At 46.2% G+C, this 27,386-nt stretch overlaps 1 protein-coding gene across 1 annotated transcript in view; it reads left to right on the top strand.

Moving 5' to 3' along the window:
- Nucleotides 1-20,461, top strand: part of LOC142576192 (bone morphogenetic protein 4-like) — a 341,586-nt gene extending 321,125 nt beyond the window's left edge. Inside the window, exon 6 of the mRNA XM_075686206.1 lies at nucleotides 13,377-20,461. Coding sequence (XP_075542321.1) covers nucleotides 13,377-13,867 — 491 coding nt within the window. The 3' untranslated portion in view covers nucleotides 13,868-20,461. The remainder of the gene's footprint in view (nucleotides 1-13,376) is intronic.
- Nucleotides 20,462-27,386: the final 6,925 nt, after the last annotated feature.

Genomic DNA, 27,386 nt, shown 5'->3' with positions numbered 1-27,386 from the left:
CATTGGGCGTGGACTCCAACATTTTGTTTTTCATTTGAGAGATAACGGCAAAAGTTGTTTCATTAGGCGCACTCTTCATGACTTCTTGGTAAGAGTAAAGAATAATGAACTGCGACCGGGGACAGCGTTTGAACTTGGTTTATTACATCTTGTTTTACTTGTTAGCGGTATGGTAGCGTTTAGAAATTACAATGCTTGTGGTGTTAAAAAAATAGCGATAGTCGTATTGTGCATAAATCAAGTGTAGCGTACAATGGCTCACGCTACCCGCCGTGGTTGCTCAGTGGCTATGGTGTTGGGCTGCTGAGCACGAGGTCGCGGGATCGAATCCCGGCCACGGCGGCCGCATTTCGATGGGGGCGAAATGCGAAAACACCCGTGTGCTTAGATTTAGGTGCACGTTAAAGAACCCCAGGTGGTCAAAATTTCCGGAGTCCTCCACTACGGCGTGCCTCATAATCAGAAAGTGGTTTTGGCACGTAAAACCCCAAATATTAATGGCTCACGCTAAACAACGTTTGACATTGGTGCAGCGAGTACGGGAAACTAAATAAAACGCATGACGACGCTGCAACAAACAGCCTACATAATTTAAAATAATAATTTCATAAAATTCAGCTTTTTCTTTCTTTCTTTTAACACATCGTTCTTTTGGGCCTTCTGTTATGACAGTCACATATGCTTTGAAATCTTTAAACCGGTACAGCTGAAACTTAGATCTAAAGCTTTAAGCCTATGCTCTTTAAGCACTAAGCAACGTGTATCATCTACTGGATGCGTAGTCTACTGACTCGTCGGGAAACACGTGTGACGTCCTCGACGCATGATGCAAACTTAATAGAGTTGCCTAGGGTACGACCTTATTCAACTTCGTAAGCCTTGCTTACTATTTTCCGAAGACAAAGTCCTCCTTGGCTTCGCAGCAAGTACAGCTCAGCATCGAAAAGTGCCAACCTGGTGCCGTTAATTGCGCACTTCGTCGCGCGTAGGAACGTTTAGGCTGACAGTACGCGCTGCGAACGTTTAATACAAGGGAACTCAGGTTCAATATTTTCCGAGCAGATTAGCTGGAGGAAGAAAAATAATATGCTCTCCGCCTTGTTTTTCTGAGCAGCACGTGAAGATTTCCGTAAAACAATTACAGCATTGCTACGTGTTAGTGACGGGCGCTGGTTGGCAGGCAAGCAGACGACGACGTACTTGGAAGTAAACTGTGTCTGGCCAACTTCCACCGTCAAAAAATACACTTCTGCAGCAGCGTTAGCCGCCACCACATTTGTCGGCTGTCGATTCGAAGGGTGCGGCTATATACGTTCCCTTACTTAAAGGGGCGCCGTCTTGTACATGCTATATTGCCTTGAGAAATGAGCTAAGGGAGCAAGATCGAAAACGTGCTACAGTTCCTGGTTTTCATGAGTATGCATTCTGATAGCATAGGCTCCTCTTGCTGCATGTGGCTACAAGATTCTAAATGCGCCAATGCTGCGACATTGCGAAGGCATCTCGCGCGGTGACATAAGTGCGATGGCGCGTATTTTGTTTTGTCTCACAAAACGCAGGTGACGGTATTTTGGCATAGCGTTGCCGCTTCACCGCTACAGATATCTACTAGCGCTGACCGCTTATGCCCAGTCAGCAGTAGCGGAGGAAGGGTAACGGTGACGGTAACGGCTGATTGGTATCGCTTGGTATAAATACTCTATTGATCGGTTTACCGATTCCTTCAGCTAGACACCATACGTAATTCGTGGAAATCCGCGCGAACTCCATCAAAACGTCATATTTCGGTTCAGGTATAGGGACCTATTCGACGAGTTGAAGAAAGCGGGATCGGCATAAACCGAGGCAATGGTGCAAGAGGGAATCTTTTTTTTCCCGCACGCGAAGGGAACCGGTATTGCGTGATGGGCAAACAAGAATGAGAACAGATATGATGTGGGCGCACGCATCGGCCTCGATGATGACCCACACCGGAAAAAAGAAACGGAAAGAAAAGCAGCCATAAAAAAAATCGGAGAAAAACCCGAGTAAGAAAGGAAGGAAGTCTCGTTTCCCATTAGGTAAGATCGATGACCCGATATCAGTTGAATACACGGGCAGCGCGAGTTGGCTTCCTCTTTTTTTCTTTGTCCCCTGTCAGCGCTTCCCTTATCTCTGCGTTCTTTTTCGCCGCCTACCTGACTTTCCTTTGGCCCCGCAATGAGCATGCTTTCACTCGTCTCGGGAGGATCGCAATGCGGCCAGGTGCTGAAGAAACCGGCCGCTATTCATCTCTGCCGAGGTTTGTGTGTGTATGTATAGTTTTACATAAGGGAGCCTTTTTCTTTTTCCTCCTCGTTCAGCATTTCTTCTGCCCCTTTCATTTTGCTTCGTCGCCGTCTCCTTGGCATAGCAGACTGTTGGATGCCGAGCTGGTTGAGACGCGAACCGCAGGCCTCATCAATACTGTCGGTCAGTTGGGACAGCGGCGAAGTATCGGGGAACCGGAAGAAGGAAATAAGAAATAAGAAAAGCTCACGCACTGATGATGAAAGACGACTGCAGGCCGCGAGCAATGACTGTGAAGTGCAAACAAGAGACGGTTAGGGTGACTGAGGCCAGCATGCTTGAAAGGTTTGACGACCAAAAGTAAGGCAAAAAACAAAAACAAAGAAAGAGAATAAGGTACAAAGAAGGGGCACAGAAAAAGTAGGGGTGGCCAGGAGGCCTGATAGATGCTATTTCGAATGCTGCAGACTTCTCTAAAAAGAAATTTACATAGTCTTTAGTGTTTTCTTGCCTCATTCTTTTCTTCTGTCTCTCTGTCGCTCTCTTTCTTTTGTGTGTGTCCGTGCGTGCGTGTGTGTGCGCGCACCGAATTTCCTGAACGTGTGTTCGGCGTAGTCGATGCCCTTCCTGCACTCTGGACTGCCACCTGTGCAGTGAGGAATGCACTGTTGAGATCTTCATTGTTTTCACGTTCAAAAGGACTTCACGCATGTTGTGAAACAAATAATGATTTAGCGTGTGGCATTTGTTGTCTCGATGCACACGGCGCAGCGCTCGATCGCAGGCCGTTGCTTCCAAATCTGCATCCACGTTGAAGTGGGCGAATGACCCGGATACGGAGATGTCGACCCGAGCTTTCGCAGCGGCCGTCTAGTCTAAATTAGCCGAGCCTTCAGCTTCAGTCAGGCATCGCTCACATCGTGTCCTGTGGCTTGGGACATTACTCTGCGTTAATATATAAGGGAGCTATAGCTCAGCGAGCCACCGGGCCAGCGTAGACGCCATGGCGCATGTTATACCGCGCATGCGCACTGGCGCCTACGCTGGCCCGCTGGGCCCTCTGGGCCCGCTGGCGCGTTGGCTCGCGGTGCTGTAACTCTCCTTACTCAAGCACGCATAACTTTGCCCTTGTTCGGTGCTGTAGTTCCGGCATTGGCTTGCGTCGCGTAAAATGAGTACAAATGAACAGAAACGCTTAGTTGTGTTTCAGTTGTTACTTACGATTCAGCGAATAGCCAAAATCAAAACAATAGCGCTTACCATTTAGCAAGTAAGCTAAAGCTCCGATCATGGCAGCCAGCCTCGATTTATTTCGTCTGAGAAATTGAAAATACCTTTGGTCTGAGAATCTGAAAATAATCGTGTCCAGTGTTCTTGTGTGAAACCAGTGCCGTACAGTTTGCGACATAGTACGTCAACGCAGAAGCGTACTGCTTCAAAACGTTTTAAACGTATAACCGGGAACATAATATAATGTTTTGTCCGGGCGGGTAAAACGTGATGTTACCGGCAGTGCGGCTCCAAGGCTGCATATTACTGGCACAAGGTAGCGATTTCACGTCAGTCTAAGTAAGTGTTGAATGTCTCTATATAGTGAATATATAGTCAGTGTCAAGTCAAAAATGCTCGAGCCGACTGTCGGCACAAAAGGGTGGCGAGGCCTTCTCTTCACAAATTCCTTATTATTATATCTAAGAAAAAGAAAACGGTTCCCTTGCGCTGTGTATAGGTGCTGTAAGCAACAAACACGACAATGAACGTACAGATTATGAGGGCTAAGGCGTGGACTCAAGAGAAATTCGCTCCAGAATGCTTACACACGGCGAGTAGAACCATTGCCTCGGTGATCAGAGGCGGCGAAGAAGTGCGCGCCGGGAATATGCCGCCGGTACCGTGTGAACGAAGAGCATTGAGCTGGTGACACGAACGTGTGTGTACACAGTTGGCGCTGCGCGGTGGTGGACCCTGTGTTTGGAAAGTGGCGCGTTCTTAGGAAAGACTTTATTTTCAGATCGCACAAGTCCTTCATCACGAGCTGCAACACTACGGCTTTCTCAAATTTTGGGTGCATTAACGCGCTCTAGAAGCGCAAGAACCCTTATGAAAAACTGTTCTTGAGCGAGAATATATCACCGACCGCCCGTGAGTGCATGAGGCGTTTCATGGATAACGCCGAAATAAACTATCAATTGAGTAATTGAGACGCTGGAAAGCACACGCAGGCCGCAGGAAGCAGCACGATGCTGCTCGGTTTGCATGAGATAGACAAGTTAAACTGCATAACGGATAACCTGCGAAAAGCAGTGGGAAAAACACTGCAACAAAGGGACGTATATGCGGAATGAGGGTGTTGCTCCTGATATGCCTTGTGGTGGTTGGAGGGGGAAAGCTGGGGAGAATCTCCGATCGGAAACACCGCGCAAAAATTCGGTCGCCGTTTTCAAGCTTTTTGGATAGCCGTTTCAGTGCTCCCTAAAGGATACGCCAAGGACACTTTATTCGCGCGAGGTTTTCTAAATATTATTCGATCCCTTTGTTTTGTTTCTCTCTCTTCGTATACAGCTAAAAGTAGTCGGGGATTGCCCAATTACGAAGGTGCGTGGTGTGGGCGTGAGCGCAGTACGGCCCGCTGCGCGGCAGAGGGCGACCGATTCCACGGCGGGCCGTGATAGACGAATCGCTGGAGTTGGTGCCTAATTGCTGCCAGCTGTCGCGCTTCCAACCCGACCTCGAAGGGCATCCTGTCGTCGACGGTCCCCCAGCGCTGAAGCGCGTTCGCCTAACAGCGCGGGCGTCGAGCGCAAGGGAATTCGTGCCTGCCGTTAGCTAGGCGCTTCTCATTAGAGCCACGAATACCACCTTCCTGCTTCCCCCCCCCCTCCCCCTCCTTGAACCCCTGCCTGAACCTTTGCCGGAGCTCTACGAGCCACGGGTTCGCTTTGCCCTCCCTTCGTGTCCACGTCGCATGCCGCCGTCGATTCGGTGGAATTCGGCTCGATCGCCCCTGTCGCTTAACTCTCCGTCCCGTCCTTTTTGATTTCAGCTTGTTTTCGCTTTGTTGATTTCAGTTTCACGCAGACGTATATGGCTAACTATACGACTGATTTCGATCGGACGATCGCGCCGAGTCTGCAGGCTGCTTTCGTCGGCCATGCGCCCCGCTGTACCGGTATCCAATGCCGAACGAAGTATTTTTATATACTTGCGCCCGCAACGACAGTCCTCTGCCGTTTCGCGCGAACGCATCCGCGCCGTTAAACCGGACGGCCGTAAAAGCTCAACGGCCCGGCGAGGAAAGGGAGCCGAACGTTAACGTTCGTTCCGGGCGGTCACCCGTCTGGTGATGGCGCCGTTTTGCTCGCCGAGTTCTCGCGCAATTAGAAGAAAACGGCGAGGCTGAACCCAGGGTCGCTCCCTGTGGCGCAGGGAGCCGTATAGTGCCGTCGGCCCGCAGTGCCCAGTATGCGCTGCGAGTGCGACCTTGGACATATTAGAAATCGCCGCGAGCAGCGGGAAATACAATTCGCGCGCAAGCGTTTGTACTCGAATCGTTTGTGCGACGTTTGAACGAGCGTGCTGCCAGAATTCTGATTAAAACTGTGCGCACAACGCGGCGCACTTGTCGGAACCTTGTTTTGCTGAAGTCGCAAAGTTCTTTTTTCCCGTAAAAGGCAACCAACGCCGAGTCACTGACACTCCTGGATGTTAGGCAGATATTTGTACCGGTATACGGGACTCCTAAACATCGGAAAACATGTTTGTTCTCCTTACGCCTGTAAGAACTTGGAAGCCAGATGCTACAGTTATACTCAGAAACTGTGGGCATGTATTTTGCTTTGCTCGTTCAGCTCTCACATGCCGCACTGTGACCTTTGCTGCGAATGACTCTAAAAGTCTTTAGTAAAATTTAAATTGCGAAGAAAGTCAGGAATCGGTGTTCGTTACATCATTTGCGCATGATGCTCGTTACGACTGCAAACTAAGCACAACTAGTGGTTTTCTGGAGGTTTGCGGCCTTAAGCCTGACCATATCACTAGCATTTATAGTTTCACGCATGCGATGTTGAAACAATCTGCTCTTCGAAGCTGCTAGGTCACACAACTTCATGGGCACGGAGCCACTGCCCCTGTATCGAAGAGTTTTAAAGTTCCGAAGCAGCCATTAACACGCAGTGTTGGAGGGCGTCGGACTCATTTTAACTACCTCGGGTTGTCTCATGTGTGGTGAATAACATATGCACTATCATTTCTGTATTAGAATCCCAGGAGAGCGCTGCCGCGGCGGCCGGGAGTCGAACTCGCGCCCTCGTGCTCAGAAGCAGAACACACGAACCGCAGCAGCAACCTATCCATTCGCTATCCTCTGTGTTCGTGGTATACTCTACCAGTATAGCTTACGTTAACGTTTATAGGTTCGCGAAGTTCCAAATTAACTTTTGTTCAGTCCATGCATGCCGTGAACTCGGCAGCGTGGACTAACATAGCGAAGTTTGAAGTAAAAAAAAAATATACTTGGATACCGGAGACGCCACTCACAATAACCACTAAGGCACTAACAACGACGGGTAACGCTCTTCTCCTTTTTTATGATAAAAACGGCGTAGAGCGCGAATGACAAGGGCTGCGAGAGACGCCATCCGTGTGTATGTCGTCTCTTCTCTCTCTCACTTATTGTATCCCCTAGCCCCTTCCCCAGTACAGGGTAGCCAACCGGAGATAATCTCGGGTTAACCTCCCTGTCTTTCCTTTGCCTCTCTCTCTCTCTCTCTCTCTCGCAGTCGTTGTCCTTCGCGCTGTGCGTCGTTTTTATCAGGAACAACCAACTAGCCCAAGCAACCACCCTAATTCCTTTTTATGTTCGCTTCGTGTATCACTATTTGGCATCTTTCTCGTCATCATTTGTCAATGCGCAGCATTCCAGAGAACGGTCTAAACCTTTCTCTTCATCATTTATCGAAAGTAAAAACAGATATAGAGGGGTCTGTATGCTTCGGTGGTGCCGTTAGAAGGACCAGCTAGCATGGCGACGACGGTGGTACATAAAGTAAGAATCGGGTGTGAATGTTCACCATCCATTGTCATCCCTGGGCTGCGCTTCGTGTGTTATACCAAAAGGCATGAGCTTCGTCATTATAGGAAGAACTAAAATAGAAGTAAAATATTGCCGACTCATTGTGCAAGAGGTATGCTGAAAGGTTCACGCAGGCCATTCTCCCGCGCACGCGACTGCAAACGCAGGCGCCGTTCGATAGCGTGACGTCGCTGTCAGGATGGCAATTGCGTGAAGCGCTGCGTGCCAGTGGACGTCTTTCCTGTTGAATCTTCTTTCCTATTTTTTCACTCACTTTCCGGGCAGGTTTCCCACAAGCTGCATTCTTTGAATCGCTACCCCGTACGGTCGAGTTATTTGATGCTATATCGGGCCGAGTGAAACTATGTCGTTTTTTCTCGAATCGTGGCAGTGACGGCGGCTTCTGTCGCACGTCTCTGTAGAGTGCTACGATCGAACTTTTTTTTAAAACTTCCAGCTGGATAGGCACGGTTGGAGCAGCCAGTCCGTGGTTACCATCGATAATTCACTACGCGCTCGCACTCTGCCCTTATCTGCACTCCTGAACAGTTGTTGTCTGTTTGCTTTGTGCCTGATTAAGACGAGGTAAGCAGCATTGGCTACCGGGCTTGCCTTGAATATACCACGCTGGTTGTGCCAACGCCGGCAGGTAACCAACTTAGACGAATGATCGGTATACTCTCATTTTGTTTTATTTTCGACAGCAGCCATGTTCATGTTTTCGTTTGTAGAAAGGCCGAAGATTCAGTCGGCATAGCACGCGCAAGACGGGCCGAAGAGTGGTCCTAGGTCAATTGGAAGTGACCTCGAATTGAAATTTCTGTTTGAAGCTTTACTGCAAGATTGGACAAGCAGCACAGAAAGAAATTATCTTGAAGAGTATTTATTGTCCTTCGGTCTTATAATTGCAGCCACTTATTTATTAGCAGCAGTATTTGCAGACTTACAGCTCCATGTAAGAACAGCTGCGCTCAGCTTTGTTGAAGTTATTTCAATCATCTTCTTACTACTCTCTAAAAGGAAGTGAGGGTATATGGAGGATTCTACAGCGATAATTTCTGCTTCGATCAGTCCCTGTGACTAAAGAAAGAAAAAAAAGAAAATAAGGTCATCTCGAATTTATTAAGTCTATACAGTCCGCCTTTTCGGAGGCCTTTCACATGGATTTGCACTTATATTATTGTGCAGACTTGGATGATATTCTCCCTTAAACGTGTCAGGTCAACTAGTCAAGGCCAAATCCAGCTTACTTTCTGCTCCTAATGACGTTTCTTGCTTTAGATCAGCTGCGCCATATAGGCCGGTTGTGGTGTGACTACAGTCATTAAGACTGTTACAACTGAACCACTTTTCGACTATTTCGTTGATCTAATGTACTAGTGAATGAGAGACAACACACACAAGACATGAAACAGGGCTGTTGTGGTCCCTTTTGATTTATGGTAGCACTACATGGCAAAGCGAGGACACAGAAAATGAATAGACGGCACCTTTCTGTGCACTCAGTTTGCCATGCGCTGCTACTATGGTTAATTTACAACTTGCCCTATTCGCCATCCATGAGCCCTCTTTGTTTCTTTTCTACTTCTTGTTGGCGCTCTTTATGACAGATCACCTGTTTCTTGAGTCGTGTTTCGGGGGCATCTCTGCCGTGCTAGGCCACTGCTGTTCTTGTTTCTGATTTTTGCGTTCTGTTTTAATTGCGTCTTCATTTCATAACTTCAAGTTCCCTAGATAGCTTATACACGCATACAGGACCGATCGTACGCCGGCGACGACGATATAAGGCCGGAGAGTTAGCTTCTGACTTCGATGCGGTAAACTTTGCCAGCATAAACTGAACCAAATGAACCACAATTCTGCGCACAATATGTACCATTTCTGTGGTCAGCATGAACAACCGGCAATCACAGTGATTCTGCAAATTTTCTCCATTGCCAATTCCATTTTAACGGGGATTCTGTATGGAGCCCGAAGAGTCCGTACGTTTACAAAAAATATGGTTCGGTGACTCCATTTTTCTCCTTTCAGAAGCTGGCTGAATCAAGTGGTAGCGAGTCGAGTTACTTTCCTATCAACGTTCACAGACGTAATACTCTATGTAAACAGATTCAGATAATAAGGATACAGTGCATATGTCGGCGTAGTGTTTTGTTAATGACATTACTATTATCCTGCGCGTTTCCCTATTCGCTCATGTTTATAGTACCTTTGTTAAATTGGCAATGATACGAACGGGAGCTTAACACTGCCCACAAATAAAAAGAACAGGGAGAAACAGAGAGCTATACTTAGGTGAGTGGCGAGGATTTGAACGATAACAAAAATCACTTCAACGTAGAACACCTACAGGTTCAGAGAAGTGGTCAAGGGGACCAGAGTGAGGTAGAGAAGGTAAAAAAGGTAGGTTATATATATTATAAGAAGCCAACAAACACTGACCCCAAGGACAACATAGGGAAAGTTACTTGTGCTTAATAAATGAAATAAAGAAACGATAAAGTAATGGAAATTAAAGTGGATGATAAAACAACTTGCCGCAGTGGGAACCGAACCCACAACCTTCGCATTTCGCGTGCGATGCTCTACTAATTGAGCTACCGCGGCGTTGTTTCTCCATCCACTTTTTGGGGTATTTATGTGTCCTAGTAGAACACTGGGAGTGTTAGCCAGTGCCATCACTCGCAGACCTTCACGAAATGCGAAGGTTGTGGGTTCGGTTCCCACCTGCGGCAAGTTGTTTTTTCATCCACTTTAATTTCCATTAATTTATCGTTTCTTTATTTCATTTATTAAGCACAAGTAACTTCCCCTATGTTGTCCTTGGTGTCAGTATTTGTTGGCTTCTTATAATATGACTAATAAAAATCGGGCCCCTCGGTTAACCTCCTTTCTTCTCGTTGATTACATAACGAGGGTCTCGAATCCGGCAACATTGATGCCTTCAGGTAGCATATGTGAGTTTATTGACCAGTTGCCTTCACCCAAAAAGATCACGTGCTCGTGACGCCTGCGGCAAAAAGGACGTTCCACATTCGCCGCCAAGGTCTGCGAGTGGTGGCACTGGCTAACACTCCCAGGGTTCTACTAGGAAACATAAATACCCCAAAAAGTGGATGGAGAAACGACGCCGCGGTAGCTGAATTGGTAGAGCATCGCACGCGAAATGCGAAGGTTGTGGGTTCGGTTCCCACCTGTGGCAAGTTGCTTTGTCATCCACTTTAATTTCCATTAATTTATCGTTTCTTTATTTCATTTATTAAGCACAAGTAACTTCCCCTATGTTGTCCTTGGTGTCAGTGTTTGTTGGCTTCTTATAATATGAGTAATAAAAATCGGGCCCCTCGGTTAACCTCCTTTCTTCTCGTTGATTACATAACGAGGGTCTCGAATCCGGCAACATTGATGCCTTCAGGTAGCATATGTGAGTTTATTGACCAGTTGCCTTCAGCCAAAAAGATCACGTGCTCGTGACGCCTGCGGCAAAAAGGACGTTCCACGTTCGCCGCCAAGGTCTGCGAGTGGTGGCACTGGCTAACACTCCCAGGGTTCTACTAGGAAACATAAATACCCCAAAAAGTGGATGGAGAAACGACGCCGCTGTAGCTGAATTGGTAGAGCATCGCACGCGAAATGCGAAGGTTGTGGGTTCGGTTCCCACCTGTGGCAAGTTGCTTTTTCATCCACTTTAATTTCCATTAATTTATCGTTTCTTTATTTCATTTATTAAGCACAAGTAACTTCCCCTATGTTGTCCTTGGTGTCAGTGTTTGTTGGCTTCTTATAATATGACTAATAAAAATCGGGCCCCTCGGTTAACCTCCTTTCTTCTCGTAGGTTATATATAGTCACGCCTGATTGGCTCTATTACAAGAGGGCAAGATAAAAGGAAGAGAGGGAGAGAGAGAGTCATGGCGCGCACATGCACCCGCAGATGAATGTTCACTCACGTATATGTAGTCGCGAAGCGCTCGCATATATAGCCTATTTGCTTTTAAAAAAAATAATAAATTCTATAATTTTACGTGCCAAAATCTCGACCCGATTATGAGGCACGCAGTAATAGGGCACTCCTGATTAATTTTGGCCACCTTGGTTTCTTTAACGCGCACCTAATGCACGGTACACGGGCGTTCTTGCATTTCGCCCCCATCGGAACGCGACGGTTTTAGAAGCGCCATGCCGTTTGCCTTGAGGAGGCAGGCGCATTAGCGTTGTGGTGGCCTTGTGCCTACTTGTGTTCTTTGACCAAAGTCCCAGGGTCTTACCTTCCGAGAACGGACTGTAGTCTAAGTGGCTAAAAGGTGACCAGCGTCGCCTAATGCCAAGCAGATGTTGTGTGTGATATACAACAATTTCGTCGCGTCCTCGTGTGTCGTGGCATACCAAACACTCTGGTAAAATTATTGTGGTCATACTGGCACAAACTTATGAATATGACCCTGTTAATTATTGGATAGATAGATACTTCTTTGGATGCGATAAACCCATAGCGTGTTCCTGTAGCGGGGGAAATGAATAGTGCGCGGAAGAAGTTTTTACCGCCGTATAGACACCAATTTATTAATATTACCCAGTTAATTACTGGTTAGAGGTTTCTTTGAATGTGGTAAACACATTGCGTCCCCCTATAGCGTAGCATACAAAACACTGTGTTGGAAAATTTTTGTTGCCGTATTGACGCAAGTTAATGAATACGACCTAATTAATTACTGGTTAGAGACTTCTTTGAATGGACACTTCCTCTGCGCGAAGATCAATTACTTGCTGTTGCCTTCGAGACAAAAATTTTGAGGTTACTTTTCCTTTGCTGTTTATTATTACATGCCTATGAAAATGTGGCAAGCTGCATCTCACAAAAGGATTAGTCGGGCGAAATGATACAAAAAGAAAAAGAAAGCAAGAGCAAGTAAAGGAAGCACCGCTGAACACATCGATCGTCGCAGCGGCTGCGGCAGCGATAGCTGTCCTCGCATGGCCTGTCGTCACGCCTACTTTCGATTTTCGGATTCTTGTGGTGGGTCTTTTCGCTTCTGAACTTCCATTGTGCGCTATACCGTGGAATTGAAGAAGCGCATCCAGGCTTTGTGCCAGCGTTCCCTGTACTCTTCGAGATCGTTGCTTTCTTCTCGTTTTACTCCCTCTGTTACGCCACCTGCTGAGGGCGGCGCACGCCAGGCCGTGTGTATCTGCGTTTGTGCCAAATTTGAGCGCACGTTGCCGACGCCGTCTATTTGCTCTTCGCTAGATAGACAGCGTGGGTAGAATGGTAGAGGGAGAAAAAAAAAGAGGAATTGGTTTTCTTTTTATCAATGAGTACCTTTTCTGTTGCGTTCAAAAACACATCCGGCGATGGTCCATTTGGCTCGAAGGCGGTTTTGAAGCGGCCTGCAGAAGAGAGGCGCATCAGGGGTAGTGGGAGTACTGGCGCTTTTTCTTTTCTTTTCTTTTTTAACTCGTTGGCGGCTCTCTTTGTTGTATTAAGACATGCTTGATTTCGCTTTTATTGTACGCGGAGAACGAAGTCTTGAGCGAGAAAGTTTCTTTCCGAAGGACGTGGTGTGTTGTGTCCCTTACTTTACAGCTTTTCTGACACGCTACGCACAAGTCATTGCTCATGTTAAAGTCATCTGTGTTTGAGTGCTTTACGACAAGTGGCAATAAGTACCTGAAAAAAATAATCGAGTTTGTCGCTACTTCATCCTGAAATGTAAACGGAATATGCTTTTGTGTACTCTGTTTCGCTTACTAGTGGGTTTTTGCGTTTGCAGACGGGTGACGTAAAGGCTTCATGCCAGAGAGAGGTTGAACGGTTCAGTCGTAAGATGGCGTCTTACGAAAGCGGTTTATGCATGCTCTATGGGCCTGTTCTTATGAGGAGTCAACCCAATCCTTCGCTTCTATTTTTTTAAAACATACAGTGACAAAAATCAAAGTCATGCCTGCCTAAACGGAAGCATCGCAATTCAGAGTTCTCTGGACGAGTTGTTCGGTGCTCTAGTGCCGCGCCCTGTCTTATTGTGCTCATTATGTGCAGACGTCACTGGAGGATTGCTTCCGGGACAGGCGACTGGTGCGAGCCTGCCGGTCGCCGTGCCAAGTGGCGACGGCTTCACACCGGCTCCAAATCCCAGGAGCGTGCGGGCGGCTCCGCAGACCTCGTCCTCCGGGGCCAAGTCTTCACCGACGGGCAAGGTGCACGACGAGCCGTTCGGTTGCACGCGGCACGAGATGTACGTGGACTTTGAGAAGATTGGTTGGTCCAGCTGGATCATCTCGCCGAAGGGCTACAACGCGTACCACTGCAAGGGTCAGTGCTACTTCCCGTTGGGCCAGAACCAGTGGCCCACCAACCACGCGACCGTGCAGAGCATCGTCAACGAGCTCAGCTTGACGGCCGGAGTGGGCGCACCCTGCTGCGTGCCCAACAAGCTGTACTCCATCAGCCTGCTATACTTCGACGAGAACGAGAACGTGGTGCTCAAGCAGTACGACGACATGGTGGCCGCCAGCTGCGGGTGCCACTGAAACGTCCCCACAGCGCAGCGCAATGAGCGGGCGGCCAAGCGCGCATGCTCTTTGATTGACGACACCCCGTGTCATCGCCGGATGGCTTCCGTGGACGCCGAAATCGTACCTAGCTGGACGCTAAGGAGTGGAGGTTAAGATGAACGCATTTTAAGTGAGTGATGGTGCAAAGACGCTTGAACTTAGCTGCATGTTTCCTGCTCGGGTCCTTGCGCGGGACGAGTGGCATGGACATCTAGCGTCGTTGCGGTATTTATGACGATGGGACTTGTCGGAATCTCTACTTGGACTGTGTGCGTGACGCAAGCACTACGATGTCTGGTGCCGTAAAAGATGTGAAATTAGCTGCATGATATGTGTACGAGAGGCTATCTGGATGTCTAACGTCTTGGCTGTCTCTTTGGAAACTTATCGTGTAGACAGCTGTCTTACTCTGTAACCCGTCAGCACTCGTTTGTTATGCTTGCAGTATTCGGCCTGCAGACTATACAAAAACTGTCTTGATGTTGAAAACGTTGACAGAATTGGCACTCGTAAAGATATCATGTACCTTGAAGGTTACCAGCTGTAGCCGACTGGTAATGATTTAAGCTGGCACGCCACTTGATGTCAATGCGATGTGTGATCTGCCCAAAGACGGTTATCCTTCGCGTTGAGGAGCGTCGGTCTGTCTACCTGCAAGGATGAAGGGCTGTAGTGTTAGCTTAGCTTGCACATGTAAGAGCTTGAGCATTTTTTGTCATGCACAGCTCTTGCGAGCAATCGATTACTGACGTCGATCCTGTGTATAGAACGGAAACTGTTACATCTTGGGGGTGTTACTTAGAAGCCGTGGAACTCTGAAAGATGCCACGCTACATAGCGTGTGGCGAGTAGCGAAAATGGGAAGAACTGTTATGCTTCTTCTTTGGGTTTTTTTCTCTTACCCGCACGCTGTAACACATTGTGTAACATCTCACAGGTTGATTCAATACTTCTTATTGTAACTGAAGAGACTAGAACACAAAATTTCGCTAGGCATAATCTGAAGTGAGAGAAGGAATAAGTTTAAAAGTCTTGAGCAGAGCGAGGATGACTGTGGAAATTATTTGTCTAGGGTGACAAGAACACAATAACAACCGGATCGCGTCCATGCGGGATGTCATATATATCAGCGTGCATTCTTCTCGCGAGGGCGACAAGTTGTAGAAAATCAGAACTAAGTACTCTCCTGAGCGTGACTAAGCCGAGTGGGCTACGCGAATGGAAACGCAGGTACTTGAGTTATTTATTTCAGTAATGTGGGCCTCTACATAAGAACCAATTTTAATGCGTAAGCATTCTTTGGCGAGAACCCCAGCAAAATCTGTTCGTAACGCGAAAAGTGTCCCAACCTTTATCTGAAAAATTATGGCATAATTGGTGAAGTTACGAGATTTAATTGTTATAGTAGTGTAAATCGAGGTGATTGTTATCTTTACAATCGATAATGAATGAATGGAAAAGGAAAAGATAAGTTGTAGATGTTCTCGTCATGCCCCCTTGAAACGTTGCTCACCTTGAAAGCTTACTTTTCTGCATCATTAATGTACATGCAAGGAAGCTTGCTTTGTCATTGTGGTGTATAAAAAATTATAGAATAACTGGTTGGTAGGTGGGACAATTGTTTAATAGTAGATAATGGGTAGCCCTAAAGAAGAATTTGTGACGTCACCGTCGCCTCACTAAGGTCGCAAAAAAGAAAAGCTGCGGTGTGGCAAAAGAAAAAAAAAACGCGGTTGTGACGTCGTTTCGGCTCAGTTGATAGGGTATATCTGCGAAATAAATGCATAATTGGTCAAGTTAACACATGTAATCGTTATAATAGTGTAATCGCAGATGATCGGTAACGATGGGTAGGCATGCATAATCAAGCTAAATGAGTAAGTATAAGCGAAGTAGTGGCCAAGCCAAAGGATTATTATGCTTTAGTTGACAATTCGCAAAATTTCTGTAGCATATTTTACATCTTTGTAGCGTTGTTTCAGTATCTCTTTGGTTAGCACTTTAATTTTATTTTCATTTGTTTTTGGAAGTAACTTTATTTGAGGTCTGCTAACTTGACATTTCTATCTTTTTCTTCATTGGTATGATGAGAGTGCCGGTAAGAAGATGGGCATGTTCGGTCTCTGTCTTGTGATTTTATATAAGCATTTGGCTGGCAACAATATTTATATGCGCACACAATATTTGGTTAGATCGGGCTCTCACGGAAGTACCAGAAAAGACACGTTCGGGCGAGCTATATACAAGCACCTTGCTTTTCGTGGATTTGTTTTTCTATGTTTGTCCACAAGCGCGGATCCATACTCTATTGTTAAAGACGCATGTTATTCTGACATTTCCTTTTTAAAAAAACTAGTATTTCTTCTCGGACACAATTAAATATGTGACCTGTTGCCCTTGTTTTTGTGCCATAAAGCTGTTAGAACGTACGTTTTGTATACTTGTATAGATGTGCTACTGTTGTTTGTTTGTTTTTGGCTTATATGATAGAAAATACCTACGAGTGAATGCCAGTATGCGACCATCACTTGCCCTCATGTACCTGCATCTGAAGAGGTGTTTTGTGATGAGTCAGCGAAAATATGTTCTATGTGCAGTGAAGCCTCCATGCAACCCGGAAACGTTTCTCTATTGCACGCTCTCTGGACTCGATGTTATCGATATCGGTGTTAGAAATTCATATGGATTAATAAGTACTTTTGTGAAGCTGCCTTTTAGAATAGACACCGCCACTCACACTTGCTTTTCAACCGTTCTTATTATGTAAAAGAAAAGTTGGAAAGTTGCGAATGTGGTAGCTACGAAGTGAAGCGCATCGTACATTTAATTAACGTAATTATTTAGCATGATAATGATGGCAACGCTTTCCCCGACCTCCCATAAGGCTACTGGGACTATCTTGAGGCCCCTGACGATGAAATGTCCTCGTATGTTCACCAGCAAAAGAACCAAAAAGAAAGATGCTTTCGAGATATTTACTTTACCAAAGATATCCTTACGCAGGAATTTGCGCCGGAAGCAGGACAGGGTGGCTTCAGTAGTCCTCCACCGAACTTTGAAGGCTGTGACAACAGTAAAAATTTAGCATGAACGTTCAGCTATACATGGTGACTGGAAAGCCTGTGCTACCATCTGTTAAACGTTGCTTCGTGACCGTTCCCTTCCCATGGCCTCCGACACTGGGAAGTATGCATCTCGGAAGCTATACCCTACTCGTGGGTTCTCAAGCTGTTGACGCGTAGGTAAATCTCAGAGGTCACATCTCTGCAATTGGTGCAAGAGCTCACTCACCTTTATGCTGAGCGGAGCAGCATAGGAATGATTGCAGCCTCTACGGTAGAAGTGATACGCGTGTTTTTGTACAAGGCTGTTGTCAAAGTTTATTTTAATGGAAAACCTCGGTGTAATACAGACGTCTTCCCTTTGTGCGTAGAGAGAGAGAGAGAGAGAGAGAGAGAGAGAGAGAGAGAGAGAGATCTATGACGCACGATATTGCGTAATATTGAACTCTGCTCTGCGAAGGACTTGGTATGACGTAAATTTAAATATGGAAAGAAATATTCGCATGATAACCAGAGTTTGGTTCCATATTCGGTCAGTCATGTGATAAAGTACACGGCCTTCAGCTATTTATGTACTGCACTGCTTAACTGTAAGAAAACAAGAATCTCAGTTTTGCAGTGTGTCGATTCAGCAGTTGCCTCTGAAAGCTTTGTTTCATTCCGGTGAAAGCACTGCTTTATTTCTTTATGTGGAGCGACTGTGCGTTTAACGCTTATGTTGATGCTTGAGGACAATGTTGTGTGAATGCCCGGCAATGTAAAATTTGTTCTTCGTTACGCGGCTACATATACAATGTATAGCATATAGCGAGTTCCGTGATTACCCTGCTTACTCAACGATGTACTCTCCAACTAAAACCGCATAGTTGTTCACGTCCACTCAAACTTTCTGCATAGCCGATACCGACATTTGCTTAATTCACTGCGTGGAATCGATGCTGCGAGAACTCAAGTAAATGGTACAGTTTCATACGCACCGTTCCAAACTTAGGCTGAAGTAAACCAAAGCAGAGGTTCTTCTCTGCACGAAGTTTTAAAAGATGGCACACTCTTCTCAGATGGGCCTTGCTGGTTTCCTTTTTTTTTTCTGCTGCTCCGGCATCTGTCTGTCCCGAGGCATCCCGCCTATCATGTTTTTGGCAAAGCAAAGCAAATACATGCATTCGTTGATGCGGTAAGAATTGTGTAAAACCGGTTTTAGTGAGCGTTTCTTATTACCGAATGAGTGCTGTAAGATAGACTTGTGTACGTATGCGTTCTTGAAGATAATTGTTTATAGGAATGAGTGACCTTTCCTTGCTCCTTTTTCTGCGCCTTGCCATTCTTATTGACTCATCTGTATACATTAAGCATGTCACTCGTGTTGTCCATATGTACTGAACTTTCCTGTTTGATCAGAAGTGTAGTCAAAGTGCGCTGTCAGGAAGCCGAAGCACAAGTTCAGTGTGGTCGGGTGATTTGGCGGTCGTGGGGTGGTTCAGCGTAAAATTAAAAAAAAAAAAGAATACATCTAACAAGTTTCGTCACAACGTGCCATGGTTTCTTTAGCGTTCGTAGTCAGACTAAAATTATTGCTGTTCTTTTCTTTAAAGATAAAAACGCCTGAAATTATTATCTTCCTGCCTCCTTCGTATCTATGAAATGTTTAAAGTTTGTAAATGTTACCTACTCTCAAAGAGCTTGTGTTCTATTCATTAGATAACATTATCGCTATGCCTGGTGTTCTTTGTTTCAATGTGACACATGTTGGCTACACGCCATAGTACATGAGGTGTAGCCCTTCAAGACTTTAAAGGGGTGGAGACACCAAAATTTTCGTTCATGCGTTTGTGGATTCAAACGTTGTGTCATGCTTCAGGGAGCGCGATACACACAGCGGGATTCATATATATATATATCCGATAAATAATTTAATAATAGCATTATTATACCGAGCGATTTCGGTTTCGGTTTCTGGGCTCCGGGGGATGCTGTGACGTCACAGAGGAGGAAACGCAACATGGCTTGGTCACGTGGGTCACAAAAAATAGTGACGTGAAACAATGCTGCGTCGTCTGCTCGCGCGTACGCTTGCTCTCCCATCAGAGGTAAACAACTGGCGATTCGAAGTGCAAGTCGCGATTATTATAATTATTGCGAAGAGCGACAACAACGGTAAGAATATATTGCGCCTTGTGTGAGTCGGTGATTCATTCCGTAGCGCCGTAAGCTTTAGCTTTGAAGTGAACCGGAAAAGGCCTAGCGACGATATCGGCGGCGCCGAACGATCAGAGGCGGTGAGGCTGCCGTCGGTGCCAGAGTCACCGCTCCTCGGTCGCTGATTGGCCGCTTCGCCGTACGGCTGCCGCACAAATGGGTCCCGGGCCCTCACATTGAGAAAGGCCAAGCGAACGAGAGACCGCTCCGAGCTGCCGAACTATGCAACTATGCTAGGCGAGAAGCGGACAACACGAACGCCGCATATCCTGGTCCCTTTCGGAGTCGGCCGGCTAGTGAGTTTGCCGTTCGCGGGCCGCCGTGCGGCGTTCGTGTTGTGCACTTCTCTCCTCTTGTGTCCGTGTCTGCACGCCTTACCCCTTCTTTGCATTAAGAAAGGATTTCTATATGCCTGTAGCTAGGTCATAGTGGAGGCTATGCTCGGTCGCTCGGCTCAGCAGGCTCCGTAATCGGCATTTCATCGCGACTCATCATACGTCACATTTTTGTGCTAGTATACTATGACGTCAATATTTTCGTTCCTCCTCTGTGACGTCATAACTGCCGCGATAGCAATGGGTCTCGACCACGAGAAGGAGTTTTTAATGACTTTTTGGAGCTGAATTAAAATTTTGAAATGTTTGCAGCGTCCAGTAGCTCGTTCTGGGTGTCCTTGCATACGGAAGCAGCCTACAACATGCTTTCTACAACCTCAAAATTTGGTGTCCCAACCCCTTTAAGTTCTCTGTTTCACGTTCTTTTCCAACTAAATGAAGCGTAGTTAGCTGCAGTTATATATCCCGTTTATCAAAATGGATACAGGACACGCGAGAAGTGACTCAAACCCCTGCGTTATGCAGTACAGCTATGCATGGAAACCACGAAATCGTAATTAATGGTTATACGCAGTGTGTACGAAGCTAGTGTTTCTTAAAACCCCCTGCCCCACGCCCCCCAAACAAATGTCCTAGTGCGGCTACCCCCACTCCCTCCCTGATCTTGAAGGTAGTTTCGCATTCGTGATCTTGCACGTTGACGTAGTGTACATACTTATCCATTTCAGCGGTTATACACAGCCAGCTATTTCTTCACCTCACCAGCACACCGTCTTATCGGCTACGGCCGAAAATTGTGTACATTCTTTTCTAGCCTCCACAAAGTGTAGTAGTCTTTGTGAAGCATTTCCGCATCTCTACCAGCAGCGAGTTCTTCCTTCCGATTTCCTACTTGTGTGCAAGAGCTGGCTGAATACTTTTCATTGTATGCATGCGCGTTCCCAGAACCAACTATGAAATCCCAAATAAACACTGTGAAACACTTGGCGTGTCTTGGTCTATCATTTGTGGCGCCTCGCGGCTCAGCAGACTATAAGGGATACGCGATGAGTTATTTGAGGAACAGAGTTTGGGGTGGCGTCAGAAACGCGCCTATTATGTCTGTCGAGAGGTTTAACTACGCTTCTTTTAAACCCCCCGTCCCCTACTTTGCATGTCAGATTGATTTCAAAGCAGAGGTTTGCGTTCTGAGACACGAGATGAAAACGCATGAAGCCCTAGTCACCTTAGCCGTCAGCCACAACGAATTGAATATCGGCATGATTGTGAATGTGACATAACACTCTGTGTTACCGGTAAAAAGAGTTCATGGCTTCTAACGGTGAGGTGTCATATATGTGGCGATAATCATAGGAAGCACTGTCCGTGGTCAAACGTCATCCGAAGGGTTGATATTGTCCAGCACATATCGGTCATCGTGAGTGACAACTCTGCAAAGTCAGTGATGGCTCTTTTCAAGCTGTTTCAAGTGGCAGAGCCAATAGTCAGTCTTTCTGCGTGCAAGGCTATCGGTTACCTGAGCTACCAAGACACCCGTCTGATGTCATGGCTTTGAATTCTAGCATAGGACCTGGGCTACCCAAGAGCGGCTAGCTTCGAACATGTGCCCGCATCATAGAAAATGAGATTACCGTGAAAACTTCAGGAGTAGATGCTGGGATAGTTGGTATGATTTCATTGTGGTGTCATGGCGCCACAGAAAGTAAACGAAGGCGGATAAATACACGCAGGGCACAAGCACTGCTTTTGTCATGCGTGCTTTTATCTGTTTTTATTCACTTTCAGTGGCGCCATTACACTAGGATGTACGATAAAAGTTGACATCTACTGAGTGCATGCGGCCGTATTTAAAGAAGCCGCCACGGCGGCCGCATTTCGATGGGGGCGAAATGCGAAAACACCCGTGTACTGAGATTTAGGTGCACGGTGAAGAACCCCAGGTGGTCGAAATTTCCGGAGTCCTCCACTACGGCGTGCCTCATGATCAGACAGTGGTTTTGGCACGTAAAACCCCACAGTTTAACAAAAAAATTAAAAGAAGCCGCATTCCTTCGGTCATCGAGGGTGTTGGTGTTTTTACTGAACAAGGTTTCGAGAACAGCAACGAGCACATGCAAAAAAAATTATGCAAAATATGTCTAGTTCCCGCTCATACATTGGTGCTTTTCCCAAAGGGCTCATAACCTTCTCGTGCTTTCTTCATTTCTCTTGCTATAGCGACTGCTAGACTGCTTAACTTGTCAGCGTGACACTTGCGTCCCATGGACGGCGACCCTTGTTACTCCTGCCCCACCACACATCCTTCGCTTTTCCGCACAGCAGACATAACGCTTGGCACACGCAAAAGGACGGCACAGGACAAGACCAAAAGACGGGGGGCGCGATTTCGGACCAGCAAAAGGTAGGGTTGCCCACTCTGCTATGCGGGAAGTCGGCAGGGTGAGAAGGTAGATGAAATCTGCAATATTATTGTTTTTGTCGTTATCATCTTAGTATTTATTGTCTAGGCTACATGATGCCTGCAGCACTTAAGACGATCCTTAAAAATTTAATCATGGGGTTTTACGCGCCAAAACCACTTTCTGATTATGAGGCACGCCGCAGTGGGGGACTCCGGAAATTTCGACCACCCGGGGTTCTTTAACGTGCACCTAAATTTAAGCACCACGGGTGTTTCCGCACTTGTCCCCCATCGAAATGTGGCCGCCGTGGGCGGGATTCGATCCCGCGACCTCGTGCTCAGCAGCCCAACACCATAGCCACTGAGCAACCACGGCGGGTAATAGACGATCCTTCAGAGTGTGGTCATTGGAAGATGCATTTCAGGCTGAACACATTCAGTTTAAGATATGCCACAACATGTCAGAATATATTCTTGTTGTCAGCCGAAATACCGCAGAAAATTTTCATTTTTTTTTCTCTACTGCACTGTAACTGACTAGGGGATCAACACAATGTGCATGTTGAAGAAGTGTAGCACCCTTATAAGCCGCACATTGTTCGAAATGTGGGTTCCATGTCCGGACCGCAAGGACAAGTACGGATCTGGAATTCACGAGTGTTCAAACTCCGACACTCGACTGTTGCATGAGTGCCGAGCAGGACTCAAGGCTTTTTGACGTGAAACGTCTTTAAAACCGCCTCTAACAAAACCGTGTTATAGCCTTATCACGTAGATCATTGCAACCGTACCAACCACGTGCCTTACTTTGCTATCGTTATGTAGAGGAAAGAAGCCATTACCCGATCATGAATGTGTCCCGCGCACGGATGGCACTGTTGTCGCGCCAGGCATGACGCAATCGGAGCTAATCTTACTCCCGTATATTCTTAAACACACCTTCACTCAATGCTTCTCCTCGACTCAGCCGAGTCGAGACGACGGTCCTTCCTTGGCTCAAGGCGCCGTTGCGTTTCATGAACACTACTCCACGTTTCCTCTGCCGAGGAAAGCCTTGAAATTGCACCCTCGACACGAGTTAAGTGCACCGACCGTGAAAACCGTGTGACATCGAGGCCATTCTTAAATGTGCTTAGCAAAAGCCCAATTATTTAAGACGGATATGTCATTCCGTTAATTTGTCTTCCTTATCAAACGACAACATGGCCAAATGCACAATTTTAGCTCGGCAACGGTGCCACTGTGGGCGTTCGACAGGTCTGATAACAAACGCAGCCCAACAGCCGAGAGCATGGTGCACGGCTGAGACAGAACCATGGAGGAAGGAAAACGTTAGGAAAGAGCAGCGCGCAACGCGATTGAAGCCAAACCTGGTGTCCCTACACGTGGTCTCATGTCGAAGTGCGTATTTGGTTTGAGTGCTTCTGCTCTGCAGGCAGAGCCGTGGCAGGGCAGCCGAACAAGCGCGCACCGAAAAAAAAAACAACTACTGGCATAGCTATACAGGGAACCAAACGTCTCGTCAAATCTCGATTCTTGCTCCGTGATCTCGACGCAGGAGCTCAAAGGTTGGGCCACCACTGAGCAAATGCATGGGCTTCACGGAGCGTTCGCTTGCCAAGGTTGGCTGCTTGACGTAAGGCTCACTCCTTTTACCTTCCTCCATGGAAACAACAACAAAATTTGCGCCCTCATTTGTCTGCTGCGCCCTGCTTCCGCCTTCTTAATTTGTGGATCAGGTTGCGGTTGTTAATCGTGATTATTACGGGTGATATTGTCCGTGTGTCTATTGTGAGCGAGCCGGATTGACTTCGAAGGAGACTACGGATGGAACGGCCGATGGGCCGCTTTGCGTGGCCGCTTTGTTCACCTTTAAGACCGAATGCTGGTGAAAGCTTTCTGAAAGCAGCAACATGACAGAAAATATGAGTGAATGAGCCATTTTTGCGTGGAAGCACATTAAATTCATGAGGTTTTCGTGAAGTTGCCGCCACGCTGTAGATAAAATGATTCCAGTATGTCCAAGCATGACTGGCTCCAGTTGAATTGTTCATGATGAGGGAATTAGCACCTGAAGCATATTATTCGAGGCAGCATGAGCCTGCGCGAAACGTTGTCCTTTCTTTTCTTTTTTTTGAGAATTATAGCTTGTGGGAAATTCGGCACGATAGCCTGTTATTGGTTTCGCTACTTAAAACAAAAATGCAGAAGATTGCAGAATATTGAAAATGCAGAACATTCGGCGCCAGTGCTCAATGATCATTCCAGTATTGTGTAAGCAATCTTTTAGCAGAGGAAAAACAGTTGTAGCATACATGCAGCAGAATGCATATCGTTAAATGCTTAGCTCCGGCAGGTTGAAGAAAACACGCGTTTTTGTTTCCTGTACTTTGTTTTAGAAGCCTTGGTGGTTAGTCAGTTTGTTCAAATTGTAGCCCATAGGGTCAATGAATGAGCACTGATGACTGCATTTCCGGTGCTTCCTCACTTGACATATGCGCTACGCAATATTTTAATTTTCCGGAAACTTACCAGTAAGTAGTTATTTACCAGTATTAGTGTTTTTTAGCCTTACCAGTTTCAATGCGCTACGTGGTAGATGTGGTGGCATTTGATGCACTTTTCATAAACTGTGCTTTCAAGTTCACGCAACGGCCACACTTTTTTTAGTTGTGCTGCCTTTTCGTTTCAGTTGTTTAGGTACACTGAACTTATTTAGCGCGCGAACGCCCGGTGCACATAACATTTTTGGCGTTCTGCTGCAGTATGTGGGCGTTGGAAATACCAACGGATGAAAAAACGTCTGTGCTGCATCGTGAGGCTTGTGGCAGACCCGAAAGCATCGACGGCTACGGTGCCTGCCTGCTGTATTTGCACCATCTCGCTTCCCTGATAGAACCTTGGTGCTGCAGAAGTAATTGACTAATTTTCCCGGTTATTAGTCTGTGCTGATTTTCCTAAACTGTTTAATAATATTTATGTTACGTCTCGCCACAGTGACTAATGGCGAAATGGACACCGTGTTATTTAGAACCACAAGCATGAAACAGCTATGGCATTATGAAATCAAATATATATCGTATTCCTCTTCAACAGTGATATATTCTTGTTTTGAAGAGCATAGTCATGATTAAAATGTGTGAAGTCATCAGCTGCTCGTAATGTGTTACGGTTGAGACGTGACTTTTTTTTTTACTGCCCACAATTTGTAATGCAGCCATTTGGTAGCATTTGTAGTCATCACTTCAGTACTTAGTGGTATGCTAAAGATACTTCAGCATGAGCAAGTGTACATTAAAAAATATATCATACTTTTCATGCTTGATCTCAACTTTTCTGAAGTAATGATAGTAATACGCTCTATACTGTATTTTTCAGCATCGCGATTGTGACAGCCTGTATCACCATTTGGTATATTGTGGAATCCCACAAGACACCGTGCTATGGTGAATTTTGTTTCTCGGTCAATTGCTGAACTTCTGCGAGCCCCATAGAAGCCAACTGTCATCCGCATCCAATGGAATAAATTAATTGTTCCGGCATTCTTAATTAATCTTAAGCTGAATCTAGAACCGGAGCATAAACAGCATAAGTTGAACAAGGATTACCTACTCCATACTGTCGGGTGCCTACACCCGATATGCTGTTGTCAAGAACATGGATTGTGTTTTATTCTACAATATCTTTGTCAGTAGCACTGCTGCTTGCGTTTGTAGGATCTGAGTTCACGCTGTTTTTGCAATCCTATCAGAACAATATAAGACAAGGATTATTTTCATTTATTGTTTTAGAGTTTGGTACTCGGGGTGACTAAACATGATTACGAGGTAGGTACTATTTTATTAAGTATGACTGAAGAACAGAAATCTGAATGAAACATACAAGGACTTCAGCTGCAAGGTGTCTATGAAGGCAAACGCGGGCAGTCAAAATGCTCTTAGTGGAGATGTTTGAGCTGGTAGGATGTCAGAAAAGAGATAGAGGTCTTAACCAGAATAATGCGACAACGACTGCAGCGCAGCAGGGCACGTTAATTGGAGCTTTTCGCCACTCGCATACTAATGCAAGCGCAGCGCATAGACCACACATGGAAAGACAGTTGCTCTGCGCGCTTCTGTTGGCAGCCTGGTTTGTGAATCAGAGAAGGGGTTGGTGATAAACATACAATAACGTTAAGGCAGATAAAAACTAGCTTAAGTACTGTATTCGGTTTCTTTAGTTTACTTTTTTTTTAATTATGGGGTTTTACGTGCCAAAACCACTCTCTGATTATGAGGCACGCCGTAGTGGAGGACTCCGGAAATTTCGACCACCTGGGGTTCTTTAACGTGCACCTAAATCTAAGCACACGGGTGTTTTCGCATTTCGCCCCCATCGAAATGCGGCCCCCATGGCCGGGATTCGATCCCACGACCTCGTGCTCAGCAGCCCAACACTATAGCCACTGAGCAACCACGGCGGGTTTAGTTTATTTTTCATACTAAATATATTCGTTTAGGGAGTTTTTCGTGTTCTAGAACACGATTTTTTACTTGATTAAGCTTAGACTGTTTTCATTTATATTTGAAAAGAAACATGCTTAAGCGGGCCTCGCGCTTGCGCAGCACGACCAACGTGTTCGGACCTGCCACTTAATAATGCACCCACTAATGGCTGGAATGGTCGCAACCAAGATGTGTGACATATATCAGCTACCACTTGTTAGCATTGTCAGGAGCTGTGGCACTGCTACAGCCTTTTCTACCACAATAAAAATCTAGCGATGTACAAAAACTATACTCTGCTGTACTGTCATTCTGTTTTTTGTATTGAAAAAGAACATTTCATTCACCTGTGCATACATGCAGGTACAATCCTGAAAGTCATATCATGGTTGATCACTTCCTCGTTGGGCTCGGATGTTCATAGGCATGATAAGCTAATTAAACTGGGTATTTTGAATCAAGGCCCACGTAATGATTGCTTATTACTTTAAATGCCACCGACTACACACTTCCAACGCAAGATTACAGTGCACTTTTTGTCTTTTCTAGGACTGGCTGCATGAAATAAAAGAAAAAATTGTAAAAATTCAGAGAAGCATTCAGAGAGGCACGTTTCGGCAGTACGCTTGTCGATCCGAGCGCGAGTGGTCGCATTCAAGTGAACACACCTGCTCATTCATATAGAATCTTGCCTTGCTGCGGTGCGCTTCACCGTCTTTGCATTGGCGTATAGTAAGCGACGATCAACCCGAGTACAAACCACTCAGGTGGGGCGAATGCCGGGGCTCGCGCACCCAGATCAGCCTTTAGCAATCGAACACACAGGCAAGACACGAACTAAAGGAATTTCGCAGTTTCTGTTAGTGGTTCGAAGTCAGCCGCAGTGGCAATGTATCACGCCGTGCTTGAACTGATGCGGCTTTGTTAGATTAGCCGCGAGAAACACGCGAATGCACTGGCATCGATAATAGTTTTGGAGCACTCGCACGAAGAATACCCGTATGCAGCTAATCAACT

Source organism: Dermacentor variabilis, chromosome 1, assembly GCF_050947875.1.
Source record: "Dermacentor variabilis isolate Ectoservices chromosome 1, ASM5094787v1, whole genome shotgun sequence".
Taxonomy (NCBI): domain Eukaryota; kingdom Metazoa; phylum Arthropoda; class Arachnida; order Ixodida; family Ixodidae; genus Dermacentor; species Dermacentor variabilis.
This window is presented reverse-complemented; position numbering and strand designations above follow the sequence as displayed.